The sequence below is a fragment of the Periophthalmus magnuspinnatus genome, chromosome 6, assembly GCF_009829125.3.
Source record: "Periophthalmus magnuspinnatus isolate fPerMag1 chromosome 6, fPerMag1.2.pri, whole genome shotgun sequence".
Taxonomy (NCBI): Eukaryota; Metazoa; Chordata; class Actinopteri; order Gobiiformes; family Gobiidae; genus Periophthalmus; species Periophthalmus magnuspinnatus.
In genome coordinates, this window is record NC_047131.1 from 11,001,025 (window position 1) to 11,017,314 (window position 16,290).

At 41.0% G+C, this 16,290-nt stretch overlaps 1 protein-coding gene across 1 annotated transcript; it reads left to right on the plus strand.

The window, feature by feature from the left end:
• The first annotated feature begins 1,718 nt into the window (after nucleotides 1-1,718).
• On the plus strand, nucleotides 1,719-9,359 carry rpl27a (ribosomal protein L27a). Its single transcript, XM_055222572.1, has 5 exons — nucleotides 1,719-1,722; nucleotides 4,905-5,006; nucleotides 6,092-6,167; nucleotides 7,170-7,344; nucleotides 9,205-9,359. The coding sequence occupies exons 1-5, from the start codon at nucleotides 1,719-1,721 to the stop codon at nucleotides 9,331-9,333; spliced, it is 486 nt and encodes a 161-aa protein (XP_055078547.1). The 3' UTR covers nucleotides 9,334-9,359.
• The last annotated feature ends 6,931 nt before the right edge of the window (nucleotides 9,360-16,290 follow it).

A 16,290-nucleotide genomic window follows, 5' to 3' on the forward strand; every position in this document is an offset into this window, starting at 1 on the left:
TAGTTCTGGGTTCAATTCTGGGTCTAAATAGAAGGTTCTCCATTCTGAGTCCAGCAAAATGACTGTGTGCTCCGGGACTAGTTTTAGATCTGGGTGTGGTTTGAGTCCTGGTTCTGGTGAGGTCATCTTCTTCGGGCTCTGTGATTGGTCCGGCTCTGGTTGTTCTGGGCTCTGATTGGCTGTCTGTGAATGACACAGGTTTGAGACGTGTTTAGCTTTAGCCTCTTTGAGATCCACTTTGGTCTGATTTTTGACAATATAATCATAAATAAATAACATCCATCCATCCATCCATTTTCTTCCGCTTATCCGGGGCCGGGTCGCGGGGGCAGCAGTCTAAGCAGGGACTCCCAGACTTCCCTCACCCCGGACACGTCCTCCAGCTAATAAATAACATTATTATTATTATTATTATTATTATTATTATTAGTAGTAGTAGTAGTAGTAGTAGTAGTAGTAGTAGTAGTAGTAGTATTATACACGCATAGACTGTATATCTAAATGGACATAGCTAAGATGCTTGCTGCCGCATTCCAAACAGGAGGTGATCATGGGCTGTGCTTCTGTCTCCATCAACTTCAAATCACATTCTGCTGTGGTCTCTCTCTCTGTAACTGCTGCTAGCATTAGCAACTGGTTTGAACAGTGTTACTAGTCCCCCAGCTAAAACAGTGGTGGGGGCGGGAAGGGGCCTTACCTTCAATAGCTTTGTTCCTGGTTGACTCTTTGGTTCACATACACACACACACACACACACACACACACACCCTTCCCTCTCTCACCTGTAGTGGAGGAACTTGGACTCTGGTCAGTTTGACCGTGGGCTGCAGAGATGGGAAAAACAGCGAGCGGCATGACAGACGCTCCACTTGAACTGAGAGTTTCCGACGCAAACAGCTCCTGATCACAGACAAAAGATACAGGGTTAAATACCTAGTTTAGTCCTGGTTTAGTCCTGGTTTAGTCCTGGTTTAGTCCTGGTTTAGTCCTGGTTTAGTCCTGGTTTAGTCCTGTTCAGTCCTGATTCAGACCTTTTTTGTCCTGGTTTAGTCCTGGTTTCATCCTGGTTTAGTACTGTTTTACTCCTGATTAGGTCCTGGCTTAATCCTGGTTCAGTCCTGGTTTAGTTCTGCTTTAGTTCTGCTTTAGTCCTGGTCCAGTATCCGTAGACAGTGTTGTACCTCCAGATTCTTTCCTGTGGACTCTGGTCTGGTCCCATGTCACTCATCTGTCTCTGTTTCACAAAACAAAACAGATAAATTCATATTCAGATCTTTAAACTTTGGGCCTGACCTCAGACTGTTTACAGAAGTGTCCTAAGTGTGACATCACTCACAGCGTTTAGCTCATCAAGGCTAGCAGTTATAACAGCTAATCTGGAGCACAGTTCCATATTTGGAATTCTGACCACGAGTATCATAACAATCAAAGAGCCAATCTGGAACAAGGCTGTCTCACCTGTCTTTCACCAGCCTCACCTGCCTCATCTGCCTCATCTGTCTTTCACCAGCCTCACCTGTCTCATCTGTCTCACCTGTCTTTCACCAGCCTCACCTGTCTCATCTGCCTCATCTGTCTTTCACCAGCCTCACCTGTCTCATCTATCTCTCACCTGTCCCTCACCTTTCTCCTGGGTGAGCGTCCCAGCTCCATATTTAGACGTTTCTCCAGTGACTTGTCTGTTGCCAGGCGGATCTCAGGAGAGTGTTACCACGGTGATGGGTAGGTGCTCTGGGGTTTCACCTGAAAAATAAACACTCAAAATGTATTATTATTATTAAAGCAGGACTGAAGCAGGACTAAACCAGGACTGAACCAAGACTGAACCAGGACTGAACCAGGACTGAACCAGCACTGAACTTGGACTAAACCAGCACTGAACCAAGACCGAGCCAGGACTGAAGCAGGACTAAACCAGGACTGAACCAAGACTGAACCAGGACTGAACCAGGACTAAACCAGCACTGAACCTGGACTAAACCAGCACTGAACCTGGACTAAACCAGCACTGAACCAAGACCGAGCCAGGACTGAAGCAGGACTAAACCAGGACTGAACCAAGACTGAACCAGGACTGAACAGGACTAAACCAGGACTAAACCAGGACTAAACCAGGGCTAAGCTAGGACTGAACCAGGACTAAACCAGGACCAAACCAGGGCTGAACCAGGACTAAACCAGAACTAAACCAGAACTAAACCAGATCTAAACCAGAACTATACCAGATCTAAACCAGGACTAAACCCGGAATCAACCAGTTCTAAACCTGGACTAAACCAGGACTGAACCAGGACTAAACCAGGACTAAACCAGGACTAAACCAGGACTAAACCAGATCTAAACCAGCACTAAACCTGGGGTAAACCAGGACTAAACTAGTTCTAAAACATGACTAATGTGGAGTTTTCAACATAAATCACAAATCTAATCACATTACTAATATGACATAAAAATCAAGCTCTGATCTTACCTGTCTCTACGGCAGGTGCTCTCTGTTAGGTACGTTTCAGATGTGAAGTGCTCACAGTCACAGGGGACGCTCCTGAGGGACTCTCTGATTGGTTGATAGAGGTCATCTGACAGACCCCTGCTGTTTACACGCACTGCTCTGAAACCTCCTGTGCTCAACCATAACCACCACAGCTATGACAAAAAGAGGCAGAGCTGGTCTCCGAGCTGTTCTGTTCAGGTGTTTAACAATGTTCTAGTCGTTTCTTCTCATTGAGCCTCTGTAGTTGTATTTGGAGTGATTCATGTTTGAGTAATCTTTAATCTCTTATTTTCAAGACGCCATTTTGTCAATCTCCCCCCGTTTTCACCTCCACCGGTACACGCCCCTTTTGGCGTACTCACTTCCTTCTCTCTATTCTATTCTCTCTGTTTATTTTTAATGGGTAATACTCATTGGATTCAGCAGCGTTGCGTAAACATTTAAGTATGAATGAAAAAAATGGGCGGTTCGCTAGTGTAATGTGCAGCTATCCAGGGGGCGCGGACAGCATCACTTTGTTGTGATGCCGTTTACGGCAACGTCAGCTCCCATTGGGCACCACAGTTTTCTAATGTGGAAGTCAGCGGACTTGTTTCTTTTATAAAGTCTTTTTAGATTAATTTTGTGATTTAAAATGTGTAAATTATAACATAATAATCCACAGATGTCAGAGATGATGACTACAGAGACACAATAGGGCTGATTTAAAAGGCATTTAAAGGGCTTCATATTTGACCAAGCCCATTTTTCGTCCTCATCAAATTATTATTATTATTATTATTATTATTATTATTATTATTATTATTATTATTACACTGGGACATTTCAGAACACGTTTCTACAGATCTAAACTACAAGATTAGCAGGTTTTACGCACAATAAGACCCCATGGAAACACGGGGAGGGCATCTGACACAAAGGGACATTCCAGAACATGTATGTACAGACCTTAACGACGGGGGCAGCAGGTTTTATGCAGAATAAGACAGGAGATTTAGTTGTTTGTGGAGGAAATTATTGTAAAAAAAAAAAAAAAAATGTAGTCCATTAAAATTGTGATTTAAATTGGACTAAAAAGGATCAATATGTAACTTGTAATTTTATACTTCAGACACGAGGCCTGCGCTTGTCTACGGAGGTTCAAACTATTATTTCACATTTTACATGTCTCTTTTAAACGTTGTTTGGAGTTAATATAAATGTATTTTCATGTTTTTGTTTTATTTTCGTCCGTTTGCTGCAGTTCCACTCCTCCTCCTCTGGACGCCGCTTTCGTTTTCCGCCGCCCTTCCTCCAAATCTCGCACTAAACCGCGAGATTTGCAGATCGCGTCCTCTTTCGTCTGTGTCCAAAATGGTAGGTGCTGCTTCTTCTCCGCGCTCTTCTAAAGCCTCCGAATCCGCGTCCATCTGCTTTTAATCCGCCACTTACTACACATCTACTGCCCGGAGCAGGCTTGACACATGTCCACTCTTAAACTTCATGCGTTTATGGTTGTTGAATTATAGTAAAAAATATAAAAAAAATAAAATGCAGAACTGTTCCGTCTGCGCCCGGCTTCCGTGGTCTCCCGTTTGCAAAGAACCCCTTCTTTAGAACAATTTTATACATTTATTAGAGTGAATCTGGATTCTAGTACAAACCGAACCTCCTGTCTGCTCCTGAAATACGAATAAACGTTTAGCAAATGTTAAATGAAAGGTGTAAAAGTGGCATTTTCCCTCCGTTAGCATTAGCATCAGATCTAGCTTCAGCGTGTCTCAGGAGGGACGGGTTTAGATCCTTAGTTTAGTGGAGCTGTGATAGGACATCTGTGACGTTTTTTGATTTTGTTCAGTTTATTCCAATTCCTTAAAATGCACTGGGTAGTTTGTTTTTAGCTTTACAGAGGCAGAGGCTTTCCTTTGTAGCTCTGTAAAATTCTTGACGGCATCTTGGATCATGCTTCATCTGTTTAAACTTGAAGTTGAGAAGATATCTTTGTCTTGTCTTGCACTAAAATATTAGAGTGAATATTATAGTTAATAGTTAACTTCAGTCTTTCCCTTTTAAGAGACTGTGTTGGCCCCCGTAGTCTAACTCAAACTGAGCAGGAAGTTTCTGTTAAAAATGACCTGTATTATCATAAATTTATTTATTTATTTCAGGGACAATGCACATTAATAAACATTTGCATGTAAATATGCCAGAATACAAGTAACTGCATTTAATCTGTAATCATTGCCTCATTGGAGTCTTTATACTGTGTGAGCAGTGAAACCTGTGTTTTAATGTGAGGAAGTCTTTATACTGTGCTACCAATGCAGTTTGTGTTCTAATTTGAGGTCTTTATACTGTGTAACCAGTGCAGCTTGTGTGGAGGATCACATTTTTGTGCCCTCTTAAACTTTCACGTAAATGTGAAACTCCCAAGTTCTTATAAATGTCTTTTTTTTTTTTTTTTTTTCTCAGCCGACCAAGAAGACTAAGACCAGGAAGCTGCGAGGACATGTGAGCCACGGCCACGGGCGCGTCGGTCAGTGCTACTTTATTCATGCATCAGCTTCTACCCAGTGATCGCTCCGCTCTTTCTGGGGCCATTAAATGTTATTATTAAATAGTTGTATATATTTCATGTTTAACAATGAACCGTTTAAGAAGTAGGAATGGGATGATATTAAAATTTAGACTCATGATTATTTTGACCAATGTAATCACGAGTAACAACATCACGGTAATTGTTAAACCAAGGTTTAGTTGTTCTTTTTTAAGCCACTGAAACATCAATTACCATACAATTTCCAGGTGTCTGAACTATTGCTGTTTTTTTTTGCTGACTCTGACTATTAAAAAAACCCCCACATGAACCAACCTGAGAAAGCCCCCAGATAAAAGGAAATGCTGGTATCGCAGCCATCAGTGGTGCAAAAATGCTATTCAGGTAGTGCTAGCCTAGCGAAAATAAGGTCAATAAACGCATACCATTATTCATACAAATCTAAACTACATTTAATAGTTTATTTCACATTGTATGTTACTTACAATGGATATTTTCAGCTCAAGTTTGTTAAAAAATGTAGGGTGGTTGTCTCTCAAATGTGCATGCAAGTTGCTTGTGTTTTCCCTTGGAGCCTCAACTTTTTTCAGCAGGTTCTGCAGATTGGTGGCTCATTGCCTTGTTGGTCTTGTTTTTCAAAGCCATAATAATTCCACACATCAGACTTCACCTTCTTGAGTTGAGGGTGCAAGGATGCAGATCCACTTCCTGCCTGTGAGCTATAGTCACAGAAGCTAACAAGTTTCATTGTTATGATAAAGGACAAACACCAGAACTAACATCTAAACATTACATTGAAACCGAAAACATGAGGCAGTCTGGTGCCGTAAAGGCAATTATAATCGTGTGCCATGATCACGATTATTAAAAATATGGCACAAACGATAAATTGTGGACCTTTTTGATCGCGATAAATGATATTTTTGTATGTCGTCCCATCCCTAAACAGAAGTCCATCCCCTTCTGCATTTTAACAATATGAAGATTTCAAACTCGTTTATATTAAATGTTCACATCACCCTTTGTGTTGTGTCTGATGTGGCATGTTTTTTTTTTTTTTTCAGGCAAGCACCGCAAGCATCCTGGAGGTCGAGGAAACGCTGGTGGCATGCATCACCACAGAATCAACTTCGACAAATAGTGAGTGCTCCTCCTCTGAGCCTGGGCTGCGCTCCTCAGTTATTAGCTTGGCAAGACCTGCCTGTTTGCTCCTGTATCTTTTTCAGTGTCCTGAAAGGCATCTGTTCTGATATAGTTTCCTCATCACAAACATACCTGGAGCTTTGTTTCATTCAGATGTTTAACACACAAACCCTGCATATTTAGTTCTTCTCTCAGACTGAAAACTCTGTTCCACCTTGAGATGTCATGTGGTACAGGAAGTGCTCCACTGTGTTTTTAAACTCGACACACCTTCACAAGAATAATTGCCGATCTCTACTGAACTAAAGGAAAATGGAACTGTTAACTCAAACTACCACTTCATGACATCACAAGGTGGAACAGAGCATTTTGAGCTTTGGAGATTTAGACAAACAGGTTACTCAAACATGTGTTAAAACACAACTTCAGGTAGGTTTTTGAGGAGGTAACGGCTCACAGGAGTCAATTTCTTCAGAGAAATTAGATCTGGTTCCAACAGTTCCAATTCACTCTTGAACTACTTCATGGTACAAAAATTCTACTTAATTTTGTGCCACAATAAGTGCTCTAGTTTGAGTAGTTTGCCTGTGTTGATTGGCCTGGGACTGTGTTGAAGCATGGTCATGATTATCAGATGTTGTTTGTGCACATTCTGCTGAAACAACTTAGCATCGCTGTCAGTCAAACCTGTTGTTAATGCTAGTGTCCTTGGGGGGGGGGGAGTAGTCTTGATTTGTCAATGTTCAGATCTTGATTTTGGGACAAAATGGTAACATAAAAACCCCAGAATCATGTAGAGCGGTTAATAAAAACATTCTAAGCTGAAAATTACAAGCCTGACAGCAGCAATTGGAGAGAGGGGCTACAGTATTTTACAGCAAATGCATTGGAGTCAGAGTTGAATCACACCCATGTTCACTTCCTGTTAGGAATGCAGTGGCGGTTAGCCATGTCCATTTATATATAAAGTCTATGGTTTTAATCCTCTCCTCTCTCTAGTCACCCCGGGTACTTTGGGAAGGTGGGCATGAGGCACTACCACTTGAAGAGGAACACAACCCACTGTCCAACCATAAACCTGGACAAACTGTGGACTCTGGTGAGCGAACAGACCCGAGACAACTACAGCCAGAAACCTGAGGGCCCAGCACCCATCATTGATGCAGTCAGAGCTGTGAGTACCACCAACATGTCAGATGCCCCCCACTGTCAAGGGCCTCCCATCCTCCTGTCTCAGATGCCCTCCCATCTTGTGTCCCTGTGTGTGTCAGATTCCCTCCTGTGTCTGAGATTGTACACTTCAGACTTGGTATTGTTGGAGGGAAGTGCAGTGTGGGGCTTTCACACCTACATTTGGTCCACTTTAAGTGTACTCGTTCTGATCACCTGTGAGTCCGGTTTGATTTGGGCTGGTGTGAAAGGACCAGTTCGATTTAGTGCAGACTAAAGAACCTTCTGGAGGTGGTATCTGATTCTGGTTCTAGTTCTCTTGTGACGTGAACGCTGACCGCCCTCGATTCGGCCTAACTCGCACTTTTTGATCTAAATAAGCCTCCGCAGCTCTAAGCATGAACAGAGTAAAGCCCACAATGATTAAAATAAGGACCCTGACCCAGTGAGGAGGAAATGTTCTGTTTTAATTACAACCCCAATTCCAATGAAGTTGGGACGCTGTGTAAAACTTAAACAAAATACAGAATATAATAATTTGCAAATCCTCTTCAACCTATATTGAACTGAATAAACTACAAAGACATGATATTTAATGTTCAAACTGATAAACTTTATTGTTTTTATGCAAATATTCACTCATTTCAATTTTATGTCTGCAACACGTTCCAATAAAGCTGGGACAGGGGAAACAAAAGAATGGGAAAGTTGAGGAATGCTTGAAATACACCTGAATATTCCACAGGTGAACAGGTTAATTGGAAACAGGTGAGTGTCATGATTGGGTATTAAAGGAGCATCCCCGAAGGGCTCAGTCATTCACAAGCAAGAATAGGGCGAAGTTCATCACTTTGTGAACAATGGTGTGAGCAAATAGTCCAGCAGTCTAAGAACAATGCTTCTCAACATACAATTGTAAGGATTTTAGGGATTTCAGCATCTACGGTCCATAATATCAAAAGTTTCAGAGAATCTGGAGAAATCTCTGCACGTAAGCGGCAAGGCCAAAAATCAACATTGAATGCCGGTGACCTTCGATCCCTCAGGCGGTACTATATTAAAAACAGACATGAATGTGTAAAGGATATTACCATGGGCTCAGGAACACTTCAGAAAACCATTGTCATATATCAATAACACCCATAAACGCCGCAGACTTTTCTGGGCCCAAGCTCACCTGAGATGGACTGACACAAAGTGGAAAAGTGTGCTGTGGTCTGACGAGTCCACATTTCAAATTGTTTTTGGAAATCATGGACGTCGTGTCCTGCGGGCCAAAGAGGAAAAGGACCATCCGGATTGTTAGCAGTGCAAAGTTCAAAAGCCTCTGTGATGGTCTGGGGGTGTGTTAGTGCTCATGGCATGTGTAACTTGCACATCTGTGAATGCACCATTAATGCTCAAAGATACATTTGGAGGTTTTGGAGCAACATATGCTGCCATCCAAGCAACGTCTTTTTTAGGGATGTCCCTGCTTATTTCAGCAAGACAATGCCAAGCCACATCCTGCATGTGTTACAACAGCGTGGCTTCGTAGTAAAAGAGTTCAGATACTAGACTGACCTGCCTGCAGTGCAGACATGTCTCCCACTGAAAATATGTGGCGCATTATGAAGCGCAAAATACGACAACGGAGACCCCGGACTGCTGAGCAAGTTGTACATTCAGCAAGAATGGGAAAGGATGCAAAACCTAAACAATTGGTGCTCTCAGTTCCCTAATAGTTGATTGTTTTTAAAAGGAAAGGTGATGTAACACAGTGGTAAACATGCCCCTGTCCCAGTTTCATTGGAACGCTTTGCAGAAATCAAATTAAAAATGAAAATGTCTGATTTATTTAAAGTGTATATTGTGTGTTTTGCAGGGTTATTACAAAGTCTTGGGAAAAGGCAAACTGCCCAAACAGCCTGTGATCGTCAAAGCGAAGTTCTTCAGTCGCAGAGCCGAGGAGAAGATCAAGGCCGTAGGGGGCGCCTGTGTCCTCATGGCATAAACATTTTGGAAATAAAAATATAAAAGGTACTCATCTGTCTGTCGTCTTTTTACATGGAAATATAAATATTGTGCAAACCTGATTGAATGAATGTGGAAATGAATGAATAATGACTATAGTGTAGCGCTTTGAGAGGCTTTGACAAGCCTGTAAAGCACATTACAAGTGTAAGGCATTATTATTATTAACATGAAATGTGAATTTATAGAGTGCTTTTTGGACACTTACAACTCTAAAATGGTTTGAATAATTGTTTCCTAATATGTAAATAGTTCCTGGCTTCTTCAAAATAAAGTCTGCTGCCTCTTTCAACATCGAGGCCCAGCTGTCGGATGTTTGGCACGTTCACAAAACCCTTAGATTTGAGTGGACCCTGTAAAAGAGACTGTGTGTCCAGGTGCTTAGTTATGTCATGATTAATCTAAGTGTGAATCTTACACAGGCCTGTAACCTGAGTTTGGAGGTACTGTGAGACAAAGGCTGAAGCATTAGGTCATACTGGAGGTTGAGAATGTGGTCTATTAAACCAGTGTATCTGAGCCTGGGGTCACCAGATCTGGGTTCAGGGGTCAAGTGTCCAGTTCTAACAGCCAGATCTCTGTTCTACTGCAGTGGTTAGCAACATGAGGGGTGCCACTACTGATTTGTCCAAAGTCTGGACACACCCTCTTATTCCATGTTTTTTATTTGTACTACTTTTACATTTTAAAAAGACATCAAATATATGAAGTCAGAAATATGGAGTTATGAAAGGTAAATGCCACACTTAGCTTTATCCAAAAAGTTATTTTAAGTTATTTTCTACATAGTTCCATATGTCTTACTTCATATATTTGATGTCTTCTGTGTCTTTATAAAATGTATAAAGTAGAAAAAATAAACTACAAAACATTTAGCGTGTGGACAGAACTCTGCAGTGAGCCCGTGTCTCCAGCAGGGGGCTCACTGGAAGAGCATCCATGCTTTCTCCGTCACAGAGTCAGACTTTAGACCAATCAGCTACGGCCTGGGGGATCCACTTCCGGACCTGTGCAGCACTTGTCCCTGTGTTTTGCGCTCAGGTAAAAAAAAAAAAAAATCACCTTTATTTAATTTAAACCGCGCTTTTCTCCTTTATGTAATGATCTGAATCAGGACAGCACACGTTTATCTCATGTTTAACACGGTCAGAGGCAGATTTTAGCTTTAATCCGGTTTAAACGGGTCTGTCCGTGGAGTTCTGCGCTCTGTGGTGTCCGTGTTATGAGACCACGGGCAAAAAACAGCGCAGATTTAACTTAACACCGTTTTACGTCAGTGATCATGTTAAATACAGTGGGGCAAAAAAGTATTTAGTCAGCCGCCAATTGTGCAAGTTCTCCCACTTAAAGTTGAAAGGCCTGTAATTTTCATCATAGATTCACTTCAACTATCAGAGACAAAATGGGGGGAAATCACATTGTAGGATTGTTAATGAATTAATTGGTAAATTCCTCGGTAAAATAAGTATTTGGCCATCCACAAACAAGCAAGATTTCTGGCTCTCACAGACCTGTAACTTCTTGAAGAAGCTCCTCTGTCCTCCACTCATTACTTTTATACTGATAACTAGTTCAGACAGGTGCCATTAATAAAAGACAGTTGTCCACAACTTCAAACAGTCAGACTCCAAACTCCACTGTGGCCAAGACCAAAGAGCTGTCAAATGACACCAGAAACAAAATTGTAGATCTGCACCAGGCTGGGAAGTCTCTATCTGTAATAGGTAAGCAGCTTGGTGTGAAGAAATCAACTGTGGGAGCAATTATTAGAAAATGGAAGACACACAAGACCACTGATAATCTCCCTCGATCTGGGGCTCCACGCAAGATCTCACCCCATGGGGTCAAAATGATCACAAGAACAGTGAGAAAGAATCCCAGAACCACACGGGCGGACCTAGTGAATGACCTGCAGAGAGCTGGGACCAAAGTAACAAAGGCGACCATCAGTAACACACTACGCCGCCAGGGACTCAAATCCTGCAGTGCCAGACGTGTCCCCCTGCTTAAGCCAGTACATGTCCAGGCCCGTCTGAAGATTGCTAGAGAGCATTTGGATGATCCAGAAGAGGACTGGGAGAATGTCATATGGTCAAATGAAAACCTGTTCAACAACTTGGTGTTTCCGGATGGTGAATTGGATCGAATAAAATACGAGGATGAAGGAGAATCCAGCAGAACTGGCCACAACTAAAAAGTAAGGAGAAAACCTTTTGATATAAATTTCTTCCTGCTGTGTTCTCTATTCGTAGTCGTATCCAAATTTATATAATTAAAGGGGAATATAAAGTTTGCATAGGAGGACCGGAGTGGTAATTTTATTTCTTTAATGTATGAGAATTTTTCTGCATTTTGATAAGTATATGCCAAATTCAGTGCGTTTTTATGCTGGCTTTGACGTTACCTGTTGAAATAATACAGAAGACTGGAGTGATCCAGTGTGCTTTTTAAGCAGAGTTTCCCTGTTGAAAATGAAACACGAGACTGACGGTGCTTTTTGATTTATTTAGAAAAGGACGTGTTGTTACTTCCAACCTTAAAGGTGTTGTATTTGAAACTGTGATTGACAAATTTTGATAAGACACGTTATTTGAGAGATCCAAATAGGGAAGAGACTTGATAATAGACGGCAATTGCACGACTTACATACACATGAACCCCATGGGGTTCATACAACAGACACTAATATATATATATATATATATATATATATATATATAACTTCTGTTTGGGACTGTATGACTTTTATATCATTACTTTTGTTGTGCTGTGAGTCCGAAAACACTGATCAAAGTAGATATGATTGAAGAAAATCAGTAAAAATGCTTAAAAAACAAACAGGAGGAGAAGCCAGCTGAAAGCACCCTAGAAGCACTTCTCCAAAAAAGGAAGGGTGAAATATGGACTAAATTTATACTCAAAGAACATAAAGAGGGAGAATTTGGACCTGATGATGAACCTATGCCTGACAATAAACAATGGGACAACTTAAGGGAAGCACTCAAAATCAAAGCAAAAAAATTGTAAAACTGCTGTGACTACAACACAGCATCGAGAAATCAAAAAGCCATAGAAAGAAATAACTCAAAACTGTAAACGATGATATGTGAGGCTTCAATCTACATTTCATGTTATTTGAGGGAGCTAAAAAGAACATGCAGAAAGGCCATATACAGCTAATGCAGATGGCACAGAGCAATGCTGAAACAGTAACAGTTATGAGCCAGGGTGAGAAGGGAGGAACTTCAATGACGGCATACCCAACGAGATACAACCCCTTTTTGACTCCACCTCCACCAAAAGCTACAGTGAACTTCTGGCTACAACATAGAATGGCCCATATGTCGCAGTAACTAAAGCCCCAAGACAGATGTATGTGCCAACACTGCCCCCACAACCTGACTTGACACAAGTACAACTGCCAGTAGTTAACATACCACAATTTACAGTTGAAGTTGTCCCAACTCAGGAAGAGAAAGAACGATAAGACTTTGAAACAGCAATGCTCAAATCTAATTTTGACATGGTTACAAAAAACTTGAAACCAATGTTCCCAAATAACTAGCTCCATCTTGCTCTTCCATGCGCTCGCATATGTCAAACACCCACACCACCTCAGCAACAATCATATTCACTCACCAATGCATTTAATACATCAAATTTAGAATCTGCACTCACAGAGTCAGACTTGCACCAGCTACACCTCGAAAGTCAAGTCAGAAGTGAAACAAAGCCATCTGGCTTGTTATTGATCCAATCAATTTATAAAGATCAAGGTTAGTAGAATTGTTAGACCAAAAAACAGGGAAACAACAACAGCAAATGGAGAACAGTCAATTTTTGGGAACATTGGGAGAAGTAGGAAAAAAAAGGAAAAACTTGAGGGATTAACCTGCAGGGGTTCACCTTACCTAGGGGGCTCATTACACACACCTCTCACACAGACCCAATTGAGCCTATTGCAAACGACCAATATTCTGGTTACATGACTGAACTTATAAAGAGTATTGAGTTTCTCTCACAGCGTTCCTGAAGCTAGCTGCATCTACCAAACATGCAGAGATCAAGGTTGGGAACTATGTGAGAAAAACTGCTCAGCAGACACTGGAATGAACCTCGCTGGACAGGACCTCTAAATGTCTTGCAGGTGACACAATTCACACTCAAACACGTCATGACACCGACAACTGAAAGCGCACTAGTACATAAATCACGTTAGACCAGTAGATGATCCTACTGATAAAAGGTAACTGTTACAAAGGACCTTGAACAGTCAAATCCTACTTAAATGCAAAACTAGATGTAAAACTGTATATAATGAAAATATAAAAAGTTGAGTAAATATATGAGTTTAGCTTTAATGGTGGCAATATTTCTAGTGGGAGGCATTGTAATCTATGCCACAATAGAACAATCACCTACTGGAAAATTTGATGCTTCATTTACCCATTACCAACCAAAAAGAAATATGAACAGAAAACAGGACTGATGCCTTAAAGCGTATGGAGGTGTGGAGTTGAACTATACAATAAGAAACTTCTTACGACATTGATCTTTGTGAAGTAGTTGAATATGAATGCGGATCTGATGCCTTATACTTGTGTTATGAAAAGGATATGGATCCATGGGGAAGAAAATGTGGCTTCCGAGATGAAGTATGGAGCTCCTGGCACAATGTGTGGGTATACACTCGTCCAACTTTAGGAGAAAAATATAGAGGCCCAGTAGAAGCTTAAAGAATAACCCTAATTGGGTCCAAAATGGGCTATTATAGCAATAAAGCAAACCCATTAGTGCTCACATTGAACTGTTTGGTTGGGAACCCCATAAACCAAGGTAAGCCACTATACTTATGTCTAGGAATAGACCAGGCAGGCAAAGACCCCATGGGGATAATAAAAATAAATTTTATGTGACCCACCCTTACCAGACAAAGCCAGAATAGCCAAAGGGAATCATAAGACCCAGCATCAAGAGTAATGGACAAAGGGAAATTAACTTCTAAACAAAGACTAGGAATTGAGACAGGATTTACAGAGACTGTCGATGGACAGCGCAAAGAGCAAATCAATTTGGCCAACCCACCTGTATAATATGTCAAACTGCCCGTCCAGCTCTCTCTTTAATACACTCAGCATTTGAAACTAACAGAAATGGGACTGAGGAAAAGGGATCAGATTTATTAATAATAATAATAATAATACATTTTATTTGTTAGGCGCCTTATTCTGCTTAATTAATGTCATGACCAAAGATGACCCTAGTAAACGTTGTATGGGATGGAACAAAATATTCCTGGTGACTAAACCAGATGTAGCTCCACCTATATTTGACCCAAATAGAGATCTAAATGTGACTTGTTTTACCAATGTTGATTCTAGCCCAACAGAGGGTACTCATTATGATTTAAGCCACCTATGCACATGTAAAACCACACCAAGTCTCACTGGTATTAACATAGAATCTAAATTCTAGTCTATAGTCCCTAGAGCTGATGTGTAGTTGTATTGTGGAAAGAAAATCTTATAAGATATGTTGCCTGCCAGGAGGACAGGAACATGTGCAGTTGTTTACCTATTGTATCCTGTTTTGAGTCTTCCAGACACACCAAAAACAGAGATATGGGACGTCAAGGTGCTAAGAGCAAGGAAGAAGAGGATCTCTTGACCTGTTGATGCCTGGAGAAGGTAATGTATGGATTGACACCATAGGACAGGCAAGAAGTATACTAGACAAATACAAATTGGCAGATGAAGTAGCAGCAGGATTTGAAGCTTTTCCAGTCCTGACTTGTATTTTCACAGTAAACACTAACAAAAATGTTAACAGATAAATTTGGTACATTACAATGTACAGAGATTAGCTAACTACACTAGAGATTCAATTGATGCAACGCATGAACAATTGGCACAGACATCACTCATGACTTTACAAAACATTCAAGTCTGGCTGAAAGAGGTGGAGTATTTACGATGTTTGGATCAGTGTGCTGTACCACTATAGCCATCAACGCCGACCCTGATGGACAGCTAACCAAAAGTTGCAGAAACTTAGGGCTCTCTCAACTGAACTCAAAGAACAGTCAGGCATTAACAATCCAGTAGTACACTGGCTGAACTCCACATTTGGAAGATGGGGTAAATATTTAGCTGCAATGGGCCTGACTATAATAATGTACATATTCGTGTTTTGCCTTTGTGGATGCTGTTGTATCCCCACAATCAGATCTTTAGTTGAAAAGACAATTGAGAAATTGGCAGAGAGCCACCTCCTTACCAAGCCTATCAAGAAACAATTCCACTTGCGGAGAATGAAGACTACAATGAAAGGGAAGAAGACTCGAAAGTGTAAATATTAGATTAGGTCCACGATATACACACCATACAATGTTATCTGCTTCATTCTGCTGTGCTACATTTTTCAGGTTGATAAAGAAAAATTGCCATGCACACTGAGGGGAGGTTTAGGACGTTTTTTAATTTTTTTTACACTCACAGAACTGTTAGAAAAATTAATACAGAATGTTTGTAATGCACCCATCAGCTGGTGTGGGAGATTGGGTCTGGGGGAACCCGGAACACCCCAGCATGCACATATAGAAAAATTAGCACACATGACATGAACAAGTTCAAGTGATGTGAGCCTATTTATGCCACATCAACAGGGGGAGATGCAAAACTGTATTATATGAAGGATTGACAATAGGGTCATCGTTCATATAATAGAGTTATGAAGTCATGTTTCTGTAGTAGATTACATTTTCTAATAAGGAAACATGACATTTGAACGAATGTCTTTCTATTGCTGTGCTGCTAAAATAAATTTCCATTGCACCTACAGCTTACATGCATGCTCATATCCTCTATGCCAAAGGGTAAACAACAGTTGGAAATCAGCTAGAACCAGTCAGGACTGGTTGACACATAAATAACTGATA